This window comes from Capricornis sumatraensis, chromosome 9 (assembly GCF_032405125.1).
Source record: "Capricornis sumatraensis isolate serow.1 chromosome 9, serow.2, whole genome shotgun sequence".
Classification (NCBI taxonomy): domain Eukaryota; kingdom Metazoa; phylum Chordata; class Mammalia; order Artiodactyla; family Bovidae; genus Capricornis; species Capricornis sumatraensis.
Window position 1 is genome coordinate 11,540,287 of NC_091077.1, and position 19,930 is coordinate 11,560,216.

The 19,930-nt window shown below is 42.1% G+C and overlaps 1 protein-coding gene across 1 annotated transcript in view; it reads left to right on the forward strand.

The window, feature by feature from the left end:
* The first annotated feature begins 6,112 nt into the window (after nt 1–6,112).
* ADGRE3 (adhesion G protein-coupled receptor E3) overlaps nt 6,113–19,930 on the forward strand; it is a 67,871-nt gene continuing 54,053 nt past the window's right edge. Inside the window, exons 1-5 of the mRNA XM_068980116.1 lie at nt 6,113–6,143; nt 7,792–7,911; nt 9,961–10,083; nt 14,349–14,504; nt 16,787–16,824. Of these exons, the coding sequence (XP_068836217.1) occupies nt 6,113–6,143; nt 7,792–7,911; nt 9,961–10,083; nt 14,349–14,504; nt 16,787–16,824 (468 nt within the window). The remainder of the gene's footprint in view (nt 6,144–7,791; nt 7,912–9,960; nt 10,084–14,348; nt 14,505–16,786; nt 16,825–19,930) is intronic.

Genomic DNA, 19,930 nt, shown 5'->3' on the forward strand with positions numbered 1-19,930 from the left:
GCTCTAGGTGAGTGATCACAGCATTGTGGTTATCCTGGTCATTTAGAATCTTTTTTTGTATAGTTCTTTTGTGTATTCTTGCCACCTCTTCTTAATATCTTCTGCTTCTGTTAGGTCCATACCATTTCTGTCCTTTATTGTGCCCATCTTTGCATGAAATGTTCCATTGGTATCTCTAATTTTCTTGAAGAGATCTCTAGTCTTTCCCATTGTGTTGTTTTCCTCTATTTCTTTGCACTGACCACTGAGGAAGGCTTTCTTATCTCTCCCTGCTCTTCTTTGGAACTCTGTATTCAAATGGGTGTATCTTTCCTTTCCTCCTTTGCTTTTTGCTTCTCTTCTTTTCTCAGCTATTTGTAATGCCTTCCCAGACAGCCATTTTGCCTTTTTGCATCTTTTTCTTGGGGATGGTTTTGATCACCACCCCCTATACAATGTCACGAACCTCCATCCATAGTTCTTCAGGCACTCTATCAGATCTAATACCGTAAATCTATTTGTCACTTGCACCGTATAATTGTAAGGGATTTGATTTAGGTCATATCTGAAAGGCCTAGTAGTTTTCCTTACTTTCTTCAATTTGAGTCTGAATTTGGCAACAAAAAGGTCATGATCTGAGCCACAGTCAGCTCCTGGTCTTGTTTTTGCTGACTGTATAGAGCTTCTCCACCTTCGGCTGCAAAGAATATAATCAATCTGATTTCGGTATTGACCATCTGCTGATGTTCATGTGTAGAGTTATCTCTTGTGTTGCTGGAAAACGGTGTCTCCTATGACCTGTGTGTTCGCTTGGCAAAACTCTATTAGCCTTTGCCCTGCTTCATTTTGTACTCCAAGGTCAAACTTGTCTGTTACTCCAGGTATCTCTTGACTTCCTACTTTCGGAGAATTCTGGAAGATGGTGAAGGACAAGGAAGCCTGGCATGCTGCAGTCCATGCGGTCACAAAGAGCTGGACACAACTGAGCAACTGAACAATAGCCTCCTTGATAGGGCATTCCAGGTGGTTCATTGGAAAGAATCCTCCTGCCAATGCAGGAGACCCAAGTTCAATCCCTGGGTCGGGAAGATCCCCTGGAGCAGGAAATGACAAACTACTCCAGTATTCTTGTCAGGGAAATCCCATGGACAGAGGAGCCTGGCAGGCTATAGTCCATGGGGTTGCAAAAGAGTTGGACATGACTTAGCAACTAAACAACAACAACCACCACCACCTCCGTGATAATTTCTGTGACCCAGCACTGCCCTGACTTTTCCTCTGCCTCTCCTGGTATTCTTTTTCCCTCCTCCTTTTCCCTTTTCCTGAATATTAACAATAATAACCAACATTTTCAAGTACTCACTATGCACCTCGTATGTTAACCCATTCACCCCCCTAATGGGCTCATTAGGTGAATACTAATATTATTTCCATCTAGTGGATAAGAAAACTGGAGCAGAGAGCTTATGGTAATTGTCCAAGGTTACACAGCTTGTAAATGGCAGAACTAGGATTTGAACCCAAGCCACCTCACTCCAGATTTTTGTTAATATGCCTTTGGTTGTTTCTCTCTCTCTCTCTCTCTTTCTACTCTTTCTCTCTAGAAGTATCTCAAGACTCCTTGACTTCACCTCTTCAGACGGTTCTCCAACTTCAAATAACAATAGCAATAGCCTCAATATCAGCCCAAACTAACATATATTTTAGCACCTACTTTAGGCTGGTATCAGGCTAAGATTGTTCTATATACATTATCACATAGTACCTCCATATTATAGATACAAAATGGCACCGCAGGGAGGTTGCTCAAAATCTCACAGTTATTTAGTTGCAGAGGCAGGTAACAGACCATAAAGTCTATCAAAATAGTATAATATTAATATAAGCTACTTGGAGGAAAATGCCAGGTCCCCTCAGCCCCTTCTGCACCATCTTCCATGTAAGAGGTGTCTGGTATATATCTGTGGAGTCAAATTTAAGTGAAAGAGTGTGCAGCTTTTTAGATATCAATTATGCCTGCATGCGTGCTTCCTAAGTTGTTTCAGTCACATCCGACTCTTGCCGGCCCCATGGACTGTAGCCCGCAAGTCTCCTCTGTTGGTGGCCTTCTCCAGACAAGAATACTAGAGTGGGTTGCCACTTCCTCCTCCAGGGGCTCTTCCCAATCCACATATCAAACTTGAGTCTCCTAAGGCTCTTGTATTTCAGAAGGATCCTTTACCACTAGCACCACCTGGGAAGCCCATCAATTATGCCTAGAAAAGTTTAAAAGTTATTTTAATGAGAGAAATTCAAACAAGGTGTTTCCTGCTTTGCAGCAACTGCAGGCAGAGTTCTGGAAACTCCTGAGATGGATCATTTGTGAATGTCAATTATCCATGAACTCTCTGCCCTCATCCCTAGATGAAACAGGCAGGATAATAGAATGAGCAGCAAGTGAAGAATTAAAATAGAATTCTACACTTACAGTTACCAGGGGGAAGGATGGGGGGAACTGGGTAGTTAGGGAGTTTGGAATGGACATGTGCACACTGTTATATTGAAAATAGACAACCCACAGGGTCCTACTGTATAGCTCAGGGAACTTTGCTCAGTGTTATGTGGCAGCCTGGATGGGAGCAGAGTTTGGGGGAGAATGGATACATGTATATGTTTGGCTGAGTCCCTTTGCTGTCCGCCTGAAACTGTCACAATGTTGTTAATCAACTCTGCTCCTATATAAAATAAAAAGTTAAGAAATAGAAATCTATTGCAAATAAAATGGTAATAGAGGCAGCTAGCCTTTATGGAGTGATTTCAGCCAAACATTGTGCTTTACACATTCCCTCATTTATGTCATCACCCCAAACCTAGGAGACAGGCAACACTGTCACCCTGTCCCATATATGGAATCTTAGAGAAGTTAAACAACTTACTCAAATTTGCACAACTGGTGTCAGAAGTACTTGACCCCTAGGCGACCTGTTTCTTCACGAACAGAAAGAGTCAGCTGAAGATTTCCAGAGTCTCCTAGAATTCTGGTATTCTGACATGCTAATGACTCTTTGAGAACTCTTTTTTTTTAATATAAATTTATTTAATTTTAACTGGAGGCTAACTACAATTCTGTAGTGAAGTCTCATGTGCAGATTATTGAGCACAGGATTGCGAGCTGGGCTGAAAGGAGACCCTTGAAGACTAGCCTTGAGGAAACTCGATGGTGCCCAGACTGCCTGCATTTTAGGAACCAGGAAATACTGTCCAGCCATGTGTTTGACTGGCTGCCTCTGCAAGCTACAGTCGCCACTGGGGCAGACGTGACATTATTGTTGTTGTTGTTGTTGTTGTTGCTGTAGCTGTGAATGGGAGCTGCTCTCTAGTTACAGCGCACAGGCTTCTCTCTGCGGGGCTTCTCTTGTGGCAGAGCACAGGCTCTAGGTGCGCGGGCTTCAGAAGCTGCGGCTCACAGGCTCCAGAGCATGAGTTCCTAGTTGTGGTGCACGGGCTTCATTGCTCTGCGGCATGTGGGATCTTCCCAGACCAGGGATCGAACCTGTGTCCCCAGCATTGGCAGGCGGATTCTTAACCACTGAACCACCAGGGAAGTCCTAAAATGTTCATTATGTTCTTTGGTGGAAATGTTTTTCTTTTCTTCTTTCTTTTTTTAAGAATGATTAACATGAGATCTATCTTTTTAGCATATTTTAAATATGTTATTCTGTGTACAACACCAAATTTTAAAGTCTGCAAAACTGGGAATGTTATATTTTACAACATATCTCTAGAACATATTTATCTTGTATAGCAAAAGCAGTATACCTATAGAAAAACAATTCCCTGAAAACCACCTTTATATTCTCTGCTTCTGTGAGTTTGACTACTTCAGATACTTCATATATGTGAAATCACACAGTATGCATTAGGCTTAATTTCACTTAGCATGATATCCTCTAAGTTCATCTACGTTGCTGCAAATGACAGGATCACCTTATTTTTAAGGTTGAATAACATTCCTGTGTGTGCATATCATGTATATATGTGTGTGTGTGTGTCTCTGTCTGTGTGTGTGTGTGTATATATATATATATACACACACACACAGAGACACATATCTTTTATCCATTAATCTGCAGGACCCACTTTCTTAGGGGATAACCAAAGTTGCCAATAAAGTTACTAGTTACTGGACCAGAATTTTTAAATTATTATTATTTAAATTTTAAGTGAACCATTTGTAAAGTCTTTATTGAATTTGTTACAATATTGCTGCTGCTTTATTTTTTTGTTTTCTTGGTCACAAGGTGTATGGGATCTTAGTTCCATGACCAGGGATCAAACCTATACCTCCTACATCAGAAAGTGAAGTCTTACCTATTTAGACCACCAGGGAAGTTCTGACTTGAATTTCAACAAGTGCACACTAGAAGAGCCACACTGGTTGTTCATATTGAAATGTCTCCACATGATTTATAAATAATCATGTCCCCAGACTAATTCCCAGGACACTCTTATCAATCCAAAACATGCCCTGGGAACCCATCAAATGCCTCACAGTTCAGCAGCTGAAAGACTGACACCTGCTGTCTCAGAGAGGGTCTCCAATGTCCATTCTGCTTGGTTGGTTTCTGAGCCATTGTTGTTTTTGTTTAGTCACTAAGTCTTTGTGACCCCATGGACTGCAGCACATCAGGCTTCCCTGTCCATCACTATCTCCCAGAGTTTGCTCAAACTCATGTCCATTGTGTCAGTAATACCACCCAGCCATCTCATCCTCTGTTGTCCCCTTCTCCTCCTTCCCTCAATCTTTCTCAACATGAGGGTCTTTTCCAGTGAATCACCTCTTCCCATCAGGTAGCCAAGCTATATGGGAGCTTCAGCTTCAGCATCAGTCCTTCCAATTCAGGGTTGATTTCTTTTAGGATTGACTGGTTTGATCTCCTTGCATTTCAAGGGACTCTCAAGTCTTCTCCAACACCACACTTCAAAAGCATCAATTCTTCGGTGCTCAGCCTTGTTTATGATCCAATTCTCACATCCATACATGACTATGGGGAAAATCATAGCTTTGATTATATGGACCTTTGTCAGCAAAGTGATGTATCTGCTTTTTAATATGCTGTCTAGGTTTGCCACAGCTTTTCTTCCAAGGAGCAAGCATTTTTTTAATTTCAGGGCTGCAGTCACCATCCACAGTGATATTGGAGACTAAGAAAATAAAATCTGTCACTGTTTCCACTTTTCCCCCTTCTATTTGCCACTAAGTGATGGGACTGGATGCCATGATCTTAGTTTTTTGAATGTTGAGGTTTAAGCCAGTTTTTTCACTCTCCTCTTTTACCTTTATCAAAAGGGTTTTTAGTTCTTTAATTTCTGCCATTAGAGTGGTATCATCTGCAGATCTGAGGCTGTTGATATTTCTCCTGGAAATCTTGATTCCAACCTGTGATTCATCCAGCCTGGCATTTTGCATGATGTACTCTGCATATAAGTTAAATAAGCAGGGTGACAATATAAAACCTTGATGTATTCCCTTCCCAGTTTTGAACCAGTAAGTTTTCTTTTTCCATGTCCATTTCTAAATGCTGCTTCTTGCCCTGCACACAGGTTTCTCAGGAGACGGGTAAGGTGGTCTGGTGTTCCTATCTCTTTAAGAATTTTTCACAGTTCTTTGTGATCCACAGAGTCCAGGGTTTTTGCATAGTCAATGAAGCAGTAGATGCTTTTCTGGAATTCCTTTGCTTTTTCTATGATCTAACAAATGTTGACAATTTGATCTCTGGTACCTCTACCTTTTCTATATCCAGCTTGTACATCTGGAAGCTCTTGGTTCACATACTGCTGAAGCCTAGCTTGAAGGATTTTGAGTATTGCTTTGTTAGCATATGAAATGAGGGCAACTGAATGGTAATTTGAACGTTCTTTGGCATTGCCTTTGTTTGCTATTGGAATGAAAACTTACCTTTTCCAGTCATATCAGTTGTTAAATATATTGTACTTGCAAATGGAAAATTATTCTAGACATTAGTATATGATAAGAGAATGAAAAGAAGGTAAGGGGAGAACTAATGACAAGAACGGTGTAAGATTTATTAAGAAAGGAAGAAAAACCGCACCTAGCCATCCAGTACCTTCAGGTCTTTGCAGAAGCAGGAACATGGCTGATGATACCACCAGATGTTACGAAGGTTTGGGGAAGAAAAACAGCACTTTAGCAGCCACAGCAGAAGCAGACTTCACATAGAGGCAGCCTTTATTTTCCAAACAGGCAGAAACAACACTTCCCTTCCAAGATACATTTCTGGAATCTTGCCAATCCTCCATCAAGAGAAAGACTCTGGTTCTGGTCCACAGGAATCTGGGTGGGCATATGACTTGCTTGTAACCAAGAGAATATGGTGGAATGGAGCTGCATGACTTTCTGGACTAGATCTTGAGAGGATTTATAGCCTGGTTGGCCTGAAAACTCATGCTTAGAGCGCCGAGGCACCATGGGAGCTACCCAACCAATGCTGCCATGCTGGGATGAAGCCCAACTATCCCAGGCCCTGAAGTTATATGAAGGGACAGCAATGCTCTGTCAGTTCCCAGCTGCTTCAACTCATTCACAGTGTAGCAGCAACTGCCTAAAAAACCTCAAGCCACAAATGCTCAGCTGAGTCTTTCCCAGATTCCCAAATCACAGAAATCATGAGAGATAATAGAATAAATGTTGCTTTTTATATACATTCTTTGCTTAATATTCTTTGCCATTATGGTTTATCATAGGATATTTTTTTTAATTGGAGAACAGCTGCTTTACAGTTTTGTGTTAGTTTCTGCCATACAATAATGTGACTCAACTATGCAAGCATGCTAAGTTGCTTCAGTCATGTCCGACTCTCTGCAACCCTTTAGACTATAGCCCACCAGGTTCCTATGTCCATGAGATTCTCCAGGCAAGAATACTGGAGGAGGTTGCAATGCCCTCAGGGGATCTTCCTGAGCCAGAGATGGAACTCATGGCTCTTGCACTGCAGGCAGATTCTTTACCACTAAGCCGTTGGGAAAGTCCTGGATCAGCTATATGTTACATATATCCCTTCCCTCTTGAGCTTCCCTCTCACTCCTTTCATTTGACCTCTCTAGGTCATCACAGAGCACCAGCTGAGCTCTCTGTGCTACACAGCATCTTCCCACAAGCTATCTATTTTACACAAGGCAGTGTATATATATCAATGCTACTTTCTCAGTTTATCTCCCCTTCTCTTTCCCCTGCTGTGTCCACAAGTCCATTCTGCATGTCAGCGCCTCTATTCCTGTCTTGCAGATAGGTTCATCAGTACCATTTTTTAAGATTCCATATATATGTGTTAACATACAATATTTTTCTCTTTTTGTCTTACTTCACTCCATATGAAAGACTCTAGGTTCATCCACATCACTACAAAAGACCCAATTTCATTCCTTTTTATGGATGAGTAATATTCCATTGTATATATGTACCACAACTTCTTTATCCATTCATTTGTTGATGGACATCTAGGTTACTTCCATGCCCTGGCTTTTGTAAACACTGCTGCAATGAACATTGATGTGCATGTGACTTTTTGAATTATGATTTTTCTCAGGGTGAGATTTCTGGGTCATACAGTAGATTTATTCCTAGTTTTTTAAGGAATCTCCTTACTGTTCTCCATACTGACTATATCCATTTACATTCCCACCAACAGTGCAAAAGTGTTCCCTTTCTTCACATCCTCTCCATCATTTAATGTCCGTAGTTTTTTGATGATGGGAATGTTGTTTTTTAAAGCGATAATTATCATTATTCAGCAATCGATAACTGATACCCAGCCCTTGGGGAATATCCTGGAATCTTTCCTCAACCATTTCACGTGTCTCCCTTATGTTTCGCTGTTCCAGGACTCTGCTTTCTGCTAAGCCTTTCAGGAGTCATGGCTCAGAAAACCAAAGGTGAGTGCTCGAAGCCTTACTTTTCCATAGCCAGAGACCAGTGAATGTGTAGACCAACAACGCACCTGAGGCCACTCATATCTTTCATCAGGACAGAGAAAGGAGGCTGCTTCTGGGAACAGAACTGGGAGCCTCACTCCTGTAACTCTTTTTAATTCAACATTTCATCAAATTTAGGTAACTTTTTTTGGCCGCACTGCGTCTTCATTGCTGCCCGAGAACTTTCTGAAGTTGTGGTGAGCAGGAGCTCCTCTCTAATTGTGATGTGTGGGCTTCTCATTGTAGTGGCTTCTCTTGTTGCAGAGCATGAGCTTCAGCAGATGTGGTCCCTGGGCTCTAGAGCACAGGCTCAGTAGTTGTAGTGTGTGGACTTAGTTGCTATGTAGCATGTGGAATCTTCCCAGACCAGGGATCAAACCAGTGTCCCCTGTGTTGACAAGTGGATTCTTAACCACTAAACCACCAGGGAAGTCCTCAGTTATGTTTTTTATTTTACTACTATGTGCCCAAGGTAGAAGTAGAACAGTGAATCACACAAGTCTCATGAAATGAACATTCTGGTGGGGAGAGACAGAGCATAATAATAATCATTTCATCCCATTCATAAGCAAGTCAACAAAAAATGAGCAAGGTCATTTCGGGTTAACTTTAATCCCTAGGCCAACTCACTAGATTCTGAGTCACCAAGTCTAGGGTGGGCCTAAGATTCTGCATTTCTAGCCAAAAGCCAGAAGGTGCATTCTGAGTAAAGGCTCTGCACGTTGTCCTCCGTCATTTCCCAGCCTCCACTCCCCATGAACCCTGGCAAGCTCCCAGATTTCTCCACTAGACTAAAGCTTGAGATACTTCCTCAGCTCCATTATTCCCATTCATTTTCTAAGATCTTTTTATTTTTAAAAAATAATTATTGTATTCATTTTTGGCTGTGCTGGGTCTTTGTTGCTGCACACGCTTTTCTCTAGTTACAGCCAGTGGGGACTACTGTCTAGTTGTAGGTACGCGGGCTTCTCGTTGCAGTGGCTTCTCTTGTTGCAGAACATGGGCTCTAAGTCCTTCAGTAGTTGTGGCTCACAGGCTCTAGGGCCCAGCCTCAGTAGTTGTGTCACAGGGCTTAGTTGCTCCTCAGCATATGGGATCTTCCCAGACCAGGGACTGAACCCATATCTCCTGCATTGACAGGTGGATTCTTTACCACTGAGCCACTAGGAAAGCCCCCTCCACTCATTTTCAATGGACCACAAATAAGATCCTTAGCAATCTCCATCTAAATGAAGTTATACATAGGGTTACAAATATAACATGCACACTTATCAGAATATACCTGCTGTGGTTCCCTACAAATTCAAATTTTTGTAATCACAGCTGACATTGGTCATGTGCCAGGCACTGCCCAAAACATTTTGTATGGATTAATCCATTTATTCCTCACAATAACCCATTTTACAGATGAAATTGAGGCACAGAGAGGTTAGGACACTTATGCAAAGACACACAGGTAGGAAGAGGTGGAGCCAGAATCAAATCCATTGTCCAAGCTCTTAACCAGCTCATCCCCCTTTTCTATATTCTGCAATGATCTTGAGAATAGCATAGTTATATTGCACTGAAACGTTTGTGTCAAAAATTAACTGGTTTAATGCCAACCCCAGTCCTTTATCATGCACAAGAATCACATGTGCATAGCTTGGGTTTGATGTCTTTCATTCTTTAATGTACTAGCATTTCACAAAAGGAAAAGGGTCCAGCTTCCTCACCCTTGAGAGGCCCTGGCTCAAAGACAAACCCAAATAATAACAGGAGAGTTTTTGACTCAAATGTAGTTCAGTTGCTCAGTCGTGTCTAACTCTTTTGCAACCCCATGGACTGTAGCACTCCAGGCCTCCCTGTCCATCACCAACTTCCAGAGCTTGCTCAAACTCATGTCCATCAAGTTGGTGATGCCATCCAACCATCTCATCCTCTGTTTTCTCCTCCTCCTTCTGCCTTCTATCTTTCCCAGCATCAGGTTTGACTCAAATGGTATCTGACCTAACTCTCTTCTCCTTGCAGGGACCTGTACCCATTGCCCCAAAAATGCTTTCTGTGTCAATGCTACTCACTGTACCTGCAACCATGGATACAATTCTGAATCCGGGGAGAAATACTTCACCTACCGCTTTGAGACATGTGAAGGTAAAGGGGTAATTTTCTTTTCTTTGCTTTTTTTTTTTTTTTGGCTGTGCTGGGCCTTAGTTGCAACAGGCAGGACTTTTTAGTTGCAGAATGTAAACTCTTAGTTCCCTGACCAGGGGTCGAACCCAGGCCTCCTGCATTGGGAGCTCAGAGTCTTAGTCACTGGACTACCAGGGAATCCCAGGGGTAATTTTCAAATCACCCACAGGTGGATGTGGAAGGAAGGCAGCATAAAGGCTGTGAGGAAGTAACCATAATATGCAATGCTGAAAACTCTGCCAACTCAACCTTCACCAACAAAAATGCTTTCATGGTATCAGAAAAGTGGGCTTTTCCAGAACTTGCATGTGTCCAACTCTTTGTGACCCCAAGGACTATAGCCTGCCAGGCTCCTCTGTCCATGGGATTTTCCAGCAAGAATACTGGAGTGAGTTGCCATTTCTTCCTCCAGGGAACATTCTTAACCCAGGGATCAAACCTGAATCTCCTGTAGCTCCTGCATTGCAGGCGGATTCTTTACCGCTGAGCCACCAGAGAAGCCCCCTTCCACAATTTAACTAGGTCTCACTTTTTTCCTCCATATTGTGGGGATAATAATGCTGACCTCATGGGGGTGGAAGGGGAACTGAACAAGGTACTTAATGTGACCATACTTCATGAATTACAAAGCACAGTGCAATTTTTTGTGCAATTTTTAAAACATTTTCTTGGCTGCACAGCACAGCATGTGGGATATTAGTTTCCCAACCAGAGATCAAACCTGCACCCAGCTTTTTTACCACTGAGCCATCAGGAAAGCCCTTGTTTTCTATTTTATTGATTTCAGCTCTAATATCTCCCTGATTTCTTTTTTCCAAGTTCTTAAAATAAATACCTAGGTGCTTTATTTTTCATTTTTCTTCAAAATAAAGATATTTAAGGCCATAACCTTTCCTGTGGTACAAGTTCAGATATATTCTACAGGAAGAAATATTATTTTTATTAACCTGTGAATGGTTTGCAATTTCCTTTTGATGTTTTGTCACTCCAAGAATTATATGGGAGGTGCTTTCTAATTTCTAAACAGTTAAGACTTTTTGTACATGTTTTAATTATATATTCTTAATTTTAAAATTTTTATTTTTATTGACTTACAATGTTGTGTCACAAAAAGATACAACGTTGTGTTACTTTCTGTTGTACAGCGAAGTGAATCAGTCTCGCATATACATATAGCCACTCTTTTTAGATTCTTTTCCCATATAGGTCATTGCAGAGTACTGAGTAGAGGTCCCTGTGCTACACAGCAGGTTTTTATTAGTTATCTACTTTATATCTAGTAATGCCTGGAGAATCCCAGGGACGGGGGAGCCTCATGGGCTGCCTTCTATGGGGTCGCACAGAGTCGGACACGACTGAAGCGACTTAGCAGCAGCAGCAACAGCAGCAATGCGTACATATCAATCCCAGTCTCCCAATTTACCCCTCCCCTCCCTTCCTCTGGTAACCATAAGCTTGTTTTCTACGTTCATGACTCTACTTCTGTTTTGTAGATAAGAATACTTTTTTTTTAGATTTTAAATACCATTTTTTAGATACCACATATAAGCAATATCATATGGTACTTGTCTTCCTGTGTCTGATTTACTTCAACTCAGTGTGACAATCTCTAGGTCCATCCAAGTTTCTGCAAGTGGCATTATTTTGTTCTTTTTTATGACTAATATTCCATGGTATGTATGTACCACATTTTTTTATCCCTTCCTCTGTGTTTCCATGTCCTCCCAAGAGGCCCCAAGTCCAAATACAGCCACAACTGGAGTTAGGGCTTCAACATATGAACTGGCCAGGGCAGCTTGGTGAGTGGTGCAAACACAGTCAGTATCCCATTTAATGTCCTTGGCATTTTCCATTCCTTTGTACACGAAGTCTGAAGCTTTCTCTGGCTCCTGGAGACCACTCAGTCCATACTCGGGACAAAAAGAAGTAATGGGGAGTTTATACCACCTGTAAACATTCCTCCACCAATAAGTGATAAGATTTAGTGGATAAATACCCCTGTTCCCTCACCTCTAAGCGTCACTTGAAGTGCCTGCTCTACACTGCCACCCAGAGGTTCTCAGAGGAATTGAGCCTCAGTTGTCCACAGTAGAAATTTGCTAGATAATCAGTTCAGTTCAGTCACTCAGTCATGTACAACTCTTTGTGACCCCATGAATCGCAGCATGCCAGGCCTCCCTGTCCGTCACCAACTCCCGGAGTTCACTCAGACTCACGTCCATCGAGTCAGTGATGCCATCCAGCCATCTCATCCTCTGTTATCCCCGTCTCCTCTTGCCCCCAGTCCCTCCCAGCATCAAAGTCTTTACCAGTGAGTCAACTCTTCACATGAGGTGGCCAAAGTACTGGAGTTTCAGCTTCAGCATCATTCTCTCCAAAGAAATCCCAGGGCTGATCTCCTTCAGAATGGACTGGTTGGATCTCATTGCAGTCCAAGGGACTCTCAAGAGTCTTCTCCAACACCACAGTTCAAAAGCATCAATTCTTCGGCGCTCAGCTTTCTTCACAGTCTAACTCTCACATCCATACATGACCACAGGAAAAACCATAGCCTTGACTAGATGGACTTTTGTTGGTAAAGTAATGTCTCTGCTTTTGAATATGCTATCTAGGTTGGTCATAACTTTTCCTCCAAGAAGTAAGTGTCTTTTAATTTCATGGCTGCAGTCACCATCTGCAGTGATTTTGGAGCCCAGAAAAATAAAGTCAGCCACTGTTTCCACTGTTCCCCATCTATTTCCCATGAAGTGATGGGACTAGATGCCATGGTCTTCATTTTCTGAATGTTGAGCTTCAGGCCAACTTTTTCACTCTCCTCTTTCACTTTCCTCAAGAGGCTTTTTAGTTCCTCTTCACTTTCTGCCATAAGGGTAGTGTCATCTGCATATCTGAGGTGATTGATATTTCTCCTGGCAATCTTGATTCCAGCTTGTGCTTCTTCCAGCCCAGCATTTCTCATGATGTACTCTGCATAGAAGTTAAATAAGCAGGGTGACAATACTTGACGTACTCCTTTTCCTATTTGGAACCAGTCTGTGGTTCCATGTCCAGTTCTAACTGTTGCTTCCTGACCTGCATACAGGTTTCTCAAGAGGCAGGTCAAGTGGTCTGGTATTCCCATCTCTTTCAGAATTTTCCACAGTTTATTGTGATCCACACAGTCAAAGGCTTTGGCATAGACAACAAAGCAGAAATAGATGTTTTTCTGGAACTCTCTTGCTTTTTCCATGATCCAGCAGATGTTGGCAATTTGATCTCTGGTTCCTCTGCCTTTTCTAAAACCAGCTTGAACATCAGGAAGTTCACAGTTCACATATTGCTGAAGCCTGGCTTGGAGAATTTTGAGCATTACTTTACTAGCTTGAGAGATGAATGCAATTGTGCGGTAGTTTGAGCATTCTTTGGCATTGCCTTTCTTTGGAATTGGAATGAAAATTTACCTTTTCCAGTCCTGTGGCCACTGCTGAGTTTTCCAAACTTGCTAGCATATTGAGTGCAGCACTTTCACAGCATCATCTTTCAGGATTTGAAACAGCTCCACTTGAATTCCATCACCTCCACTAGCTTTGTTCATAGTGATGCTTTCTAAGGCCCACTTGAGTTCACAGTCCAGGATGTCTGGCTCTAGGTGAGTGATCACACCATCGTGATTATCTTGGTGGTGAAGATCTTTTTTGTACAGTTCCTCTGTGTATTCTTGCCACCTCTTCTTAATATCTTCTGCTTCTGTTAGGTCCCTACCATTTCTGTCCTTTATTGAGCCCATCTTTGCATGAAATGTTCCTTTGGTGTCTCTAATTTTCTTGAAGAGATCTCTAGTCTTTCCCATTGTGTTGTTTTCCTCTATTTCTTTGCATTGATCATTGAGGAAGGCTTTCTTATCTCTCCTTGCTATCCTTTGGAACTCTGCATTCAGATACTAGATAATACCCCCTTTATTTTCTGCCTTCCCCTCTCTGTTTCATTTCACCATTTCCCTTCCAGTGATTTCTAGGATTATTTCCTAAATAAAATACTTGCACTAGAATCCTTGTCTCAAAGTCCACTTCTTGGAGAACCCAACTAAAGTGAGCAAAGAAAGGAAAGAACAAAGACAACCATTACCTTAACCAAGTTGCTTTGAAAAGCCGGGATAGACTGATGGAAAGGATACAGTTTCTGACACATATTAGATGCTCAATAAATCTTTGTCAAACAAATAACCAATTTTCTCCTATGTGTTCCAGATATTGATGAATGTAAACCACCTGTTAGCATATATTGTGGAGTGAATGCTGAGTGTCAGAACACCATTGGAAGTTTCTACTGTCACTGTATTGCTGGATATAAACTCCTCTCTGGGAAAGCACAATTCAGCAATTCCAATGAGAACACTTGTCAAAGTAAGAAAATTTTTTGTTTTCTTATCTCCCCTCCTAATTTTTAAGTGAGTCTAACACCAGCATGTGTGTGCTCAGTCATTTCCAATTTTTTGTGACCCCCATGGATTATAGCCCACCAGGCTCCTCTGTTCATGGAATATTCCAGGCAAGAATACTAGAGTGAGTTGCCATTTCCTCCTCCAGAGGATCTTCCCAACCAAAAGATCGAACGTGGGTCTTTTGCAGCTGGAATTTTTTTTACCACTGTAACATCTGGGAAGTCAGAAAATATATATTTGTGGTGGGGCCAGTGAATATCTATTCTCTGGAAGGAAATGGATGATGTAAAGAGGAGGTGAAAAGAAAAGGAGGAAATTTAGATAAATGATAGGGTTAAGAATGCAAGTGAACTTTGGAGGTGATATCACAGGTCACAGGATGATGGTTGAGACAGGATTCTTTGAATTGCAAAGTAGAGAAACCCACTCAGGTTAACTTAAGGGAAAATATGAGTTTATGATAAGATTCAGGGGCTTTCCTGGTAGCTCAGTGGTAAAGAATCCATCTGCCAATGCAAGAGACATGGGTTCAATCCTTGGGTCGGGAAGATCATCTGGAGGAGGAAATGGCAACCTATTCCAGTATTCTTGCCTGGAGAATTCCATGGACAGAGGAGCATGGCAGACTACAGTCCATGGGAGTCACAAAAAGTTGGACGTGACAGACCACTGAGCACACACACACGCATGTGATGAGATGCATGGGTATGTCTTGGGTAAGAATACAGCTGGGTACTGGAATGAACTGAAGTTGGGGACCCAACACTATCACGGCACCCCAGTCTCTCATACTCTGAATCCACTTCTTCTCTTCCCCTTGCAAACTGGTTTCTCTGCTTCCTAGGCCACAGGATAGGAAATATGGCCACCAACAGCTCCAAACCTTACCATTGCTACTGATCCAACCACCAAAAGAATGGTAACTGATTCTCTCTCTTGAATATAATTACATATTCTTTGGATATGTAAAAATAGGCCCAGTTTGAATCATATGCCCACCCTTGGATCTGTGATCTTGGATAAGCATGGTAACTGTGATAGAAATCATATAGATAGAGAAAGTCTAGACATAAGAAATACAGAACAAAAAAAAAAGAAAGAAAGAAAGACAGGACTTGGCAGACTATCCATGAGGTTCAGTTCCATTCAGTCACTTAGTTGTGTCCGACTCTTTGCGACCCCATGAATCACAGCATGTCAGGCTTCCCTGTCCATCACCAACTCCCAGAATTCACCCAAACTCACGTCCATCGAGTCAGTGATGCTATCCAGCCATCTCATCCTCTGTCGTCCCCTTCTCCTCCTGACCCCAATCCCTCCCAGCATCAGAGTCTTTTCCAATGAGTGAACTCTTCACATGAGGTGGCCAAAGTGCTGGAGTTTCAGCTTTAGCATCATTCCTTCCAAAGAAATCCCAGGGTTGATCTCCTTCAGAATGGACTGGTTGGATCTCATTGCAGTCCAAGGGACTCTCAAGAGTCTTCTCCAACACCACAGTTCAAAAGCATCAATTCTTTGGCGCTCAGCCTTCTTCACAGTCCAACTCTCACATCCATACATGACCACAGGAAAAACCATAGCCTTGACTAGGCGGACCTTTGTTGGCAAAGCAATGTTTCTGCTTTTCAATATGCTATCTAGGTTAGTGCAGCCAAATAAATAAATAAATACTTATTTTAAAAAACAGCTGATGGTTATAAACTGACATTCCTGTCTCAGTTATAATTCCCAGGCAGACTGAATTTTAAAACATAAAGCATCTAGTCTTCTGTTTGCTCAGCCATTTCAGTTATAATGGTCAGCCAGAGCCAGATCTGAATGAAAGAGCTTGGAACTTACAATTTTCTTCTTCCTCTATGCCATGGTATCTATATCACAGCAATGCTGACACTTGGGGTCCCAAAATTATTTGTGATCAGAAGCTGTCCTCTGCGTTAAAAGGTATTGAGCAGCATCCACCCACTAGATGCCAGTAACATCCCCACTCAGGGTCATGAGTGACCTCCAAAAATGTCTGTAGCCAATGTCACCAGGAGGCAAAATCACCCTAAATCGATAAACACTGCCGTCCATGACAACAAGGAATTTGGACTCTGATCCCACTAAAGAGCAAATAAACTCATCAGAGAACATGAAGTGTATGATTTCAGACCTCCTAGATGCAAAGTTACCCACCTTACCTGCCGACTTCTCTACACTTTGATTCTTGGTTCCAACAGTAACTTCTCTTGATGTCTTTTTCAGAAATCACTCCCTCAAAGACAACCAACAGCACAAAAGAGGTGAGTGGAAGCTGAGTCCTGGAACCTGTGTAACAAATATTTACAAATCTCAAAGTTAGCAAATAGAGGTGAATACTATGTATGTGATATATGTCATATATCATATGCATGATAATATAAAATACATAATGTAATTATAACAAATACTGTAATATATGCTAATTATAATGTGTATATTAAAATATTATATTTTGATATAATATGTATTGTATAACTGTGATATATACATATATATATCATTATCTTTATCACTATTATATCTCACTATGGAGATAGATGATAGATCAATACAGTGTGTATGTATATATGGATGTGTGTGTATGAGTGTGAGTGTGTGTGTGACTGTGTGTGTGTGTGTGTGTGTGTACTACCCCCTGAAGAGAGGATCTATCCCAGATCAAGAAAGAGACTAAGTAAGACTGTATTAAGATTTTCTGAGCTGTTGCAACAAAGAGACCCAAATATCCAATGGCTTTAAAAACATGGATCTTTATTACTTTCTGAGTTATTAGTCCAGAGGTGAACAGTCCAGGCTGGTGAAGGAATTCTGCTCCATGAGGTCATTCAGGTACCCACATTCTTTCCATACTGCTGCTCCACCATCCCCTGGCATCCTGTCCTCAACTGCATAGTCAAAGCTGGGTTGCTGCAATGCTGCATTCATACTGGTGGGTAGAAGGGAGGGGAAATCCAAGGCAAGCTGTCTGTTGTACAAGATGAAGGAGGAGAGTGAAGAGAGGGCCTCTCTCCTCATCTACTCACTAAAGTGCTGATAAGGTCAGGAGAACTTCTTTGGAGACATGTCTTAAGGTGACAATCCAAAAGTTGCATATATCACACTGAAACCTAGCTGCAAAGGAAGCTGGGACAATACTATCTATGATTGGGTGGCACAGCCCAGATAAAATTTGAGAAATTTATTCTATTATTAAAAATAGGAGGATAGAACTTCCCTGGTAGTCCAGTGGTTAAGAGTCCACCTGCCAATGTAGGAAACATGGGTTCTATCCCTGGTCTGGGAAGATTCCACATGCTGTGGGACAACTAAGCTTGCATGCCTTAGAGCCCATTCTCTGCAGCAAGAGAAGTGACCCCAATGAGAAGCCCACACACCAAAACTAGAATGTAGCCCCCCACTTGCTACAACTAGAGAAAGCCCAGGTCAGCAATGAAGACCTAGTACAGCAAAAAAAATCACACACACACACACACACAGGAAGGGGAAATGGATACTGTAGGATAATTAAGAGAGACCAAGAAAATGATTATAGGTAGTAATCATTAGTGTCTGTAAATTGACTCTGAACTTTAGCAAAGAGAATGATACATGTCTCTGAGCATCTATTGTCTAACAGAATGAGCTCATTCCTCCCTCTCGCCACTCCCCAACTTCACCCTTCTCTACTCCCAAGGAACTCTTCATGCCTTGCCCTCCCAAGCTCCAGGTCTCAGATACACACCATTCTCTCTACCTAAAACTCCTTTTTCCAGCTCCTCACCTGGCTGCTTGCTTCCACTCTTCTTTACTCAAGACCCAATTCACGTGTCACCTCCTTCTGGATGGCCTCCATCAATCCCTCCATCTGAGTTAATATCCCCCCAGTATGTTCTTATTTATTAATTTATTTGGCTGCACTGGCAGGAAATGGCAACCCACTCCAGTATTCTTGCCTGGAAAATTCCATGGACAGAGGAGGCTAATGGGCCACAGTTCATGGGGTCACAAAGAGTCAGACACAACTGAGCAGCTGAGCACACACACACTGGGTCTTAGTTGCGGCCACTGGGATCTTTTGTGAAGTCTTAGTTGAGAGAACTCTTGGTTGCAGCGTGTGCGATCTAGTTCCCTAATCAGGGATCAAACCCAGGCCCCCTGCACTGGGTGAGCAGTCTTAGCCACTAGACCACCAGGGAAGTCCCCACCAGACTATGCTCTTATGGTAGGGATTGCAAATCCTAATAGTGACTTGGGCAAGATGATGACCTCACAGCATTAGGGTTCTCCAGAGAAACAGAACCAATAGGAGATAAGCTATAAAGAGAGCTATTATAAGGAACTGGCTGACAGGTCCCAAAATCTGCAGTCGACAAGCTGGAGACCCAGAAGAATTGATGATGTAGTTCCAGTTTGAATCCAGAGATCTGAGACCAACTCAGGAAGAGCTGATGTTTCAGTGTGAGTTTGAAGGAAAGCAACAGTGTCCCAAAATTGAGTCGTTTGTAGAGATGTGGATGGGCTTAAAGAGTCTGTCACACAGAGTGAAGTAAGTCAGAAAGACCAAAACAAATATTCATGTATTATATGTGGAATCTTAAAAAAAAAAAAATGGTACTGATGAATCTATTTGCAGGGCAGGAATAGAGACACAAATGTAGAGAACCGACATTCGGACATAGTGGGGTAAGGGGTGGGTGGGATGAATTGGGAGATTAGGTTTGGCGTAAATACACTGCCATGTGTGAAATAGATCGCTAGTGGGAAGTTGCTGTAAAGCCCAGGGAGCTCAGCTTGGTGCTCTGAGATAACCTACAGGAGGGTGGGTGGGCGGAGGGAGGTTCAAGAGGAAAAGGATGTATGTCAGAAATAGCTGATTCACTTCATTGTACAGCAGCAACTAACAGCATTGTAAAGCAATCACACACCAATAAAGTTTAAAAACAATGTCCAATTAAAATAAGTAAATAATTTTTAAAAAATAAAGCTAAAAAGCAGTGTCTCAGCTCAAGGCTGGCACAGGCAGTCAGACAGGAGGAAATTCCCTCTTACTCAGACTTCTTGTTCTAATCAGACCCCCAAACTGACGGGATGAGCCCCAACCACATCAGGAAGGGCAATCAGCTTTACTTCCTCCATCCATGCAGATGTTAATTTCATGTCAGACCCAGAATGACGCTTGGCCAGACATCGAGGTAACCCATGACTCAGTCTAGCTGACACATAAAATTAACCATCACACTTTTTGAGAAGAATTTCCTCATGGACAGGGAGGCCTGGCGTGCTGCAATTCATGGGGTCGCAAAGAGTCGGACACGACTGAGCGACTGAACTGAACTGAACTGAAGATGAGGGTGGTGATGGCACCCTTGGATAATGATGAGCAGGTTA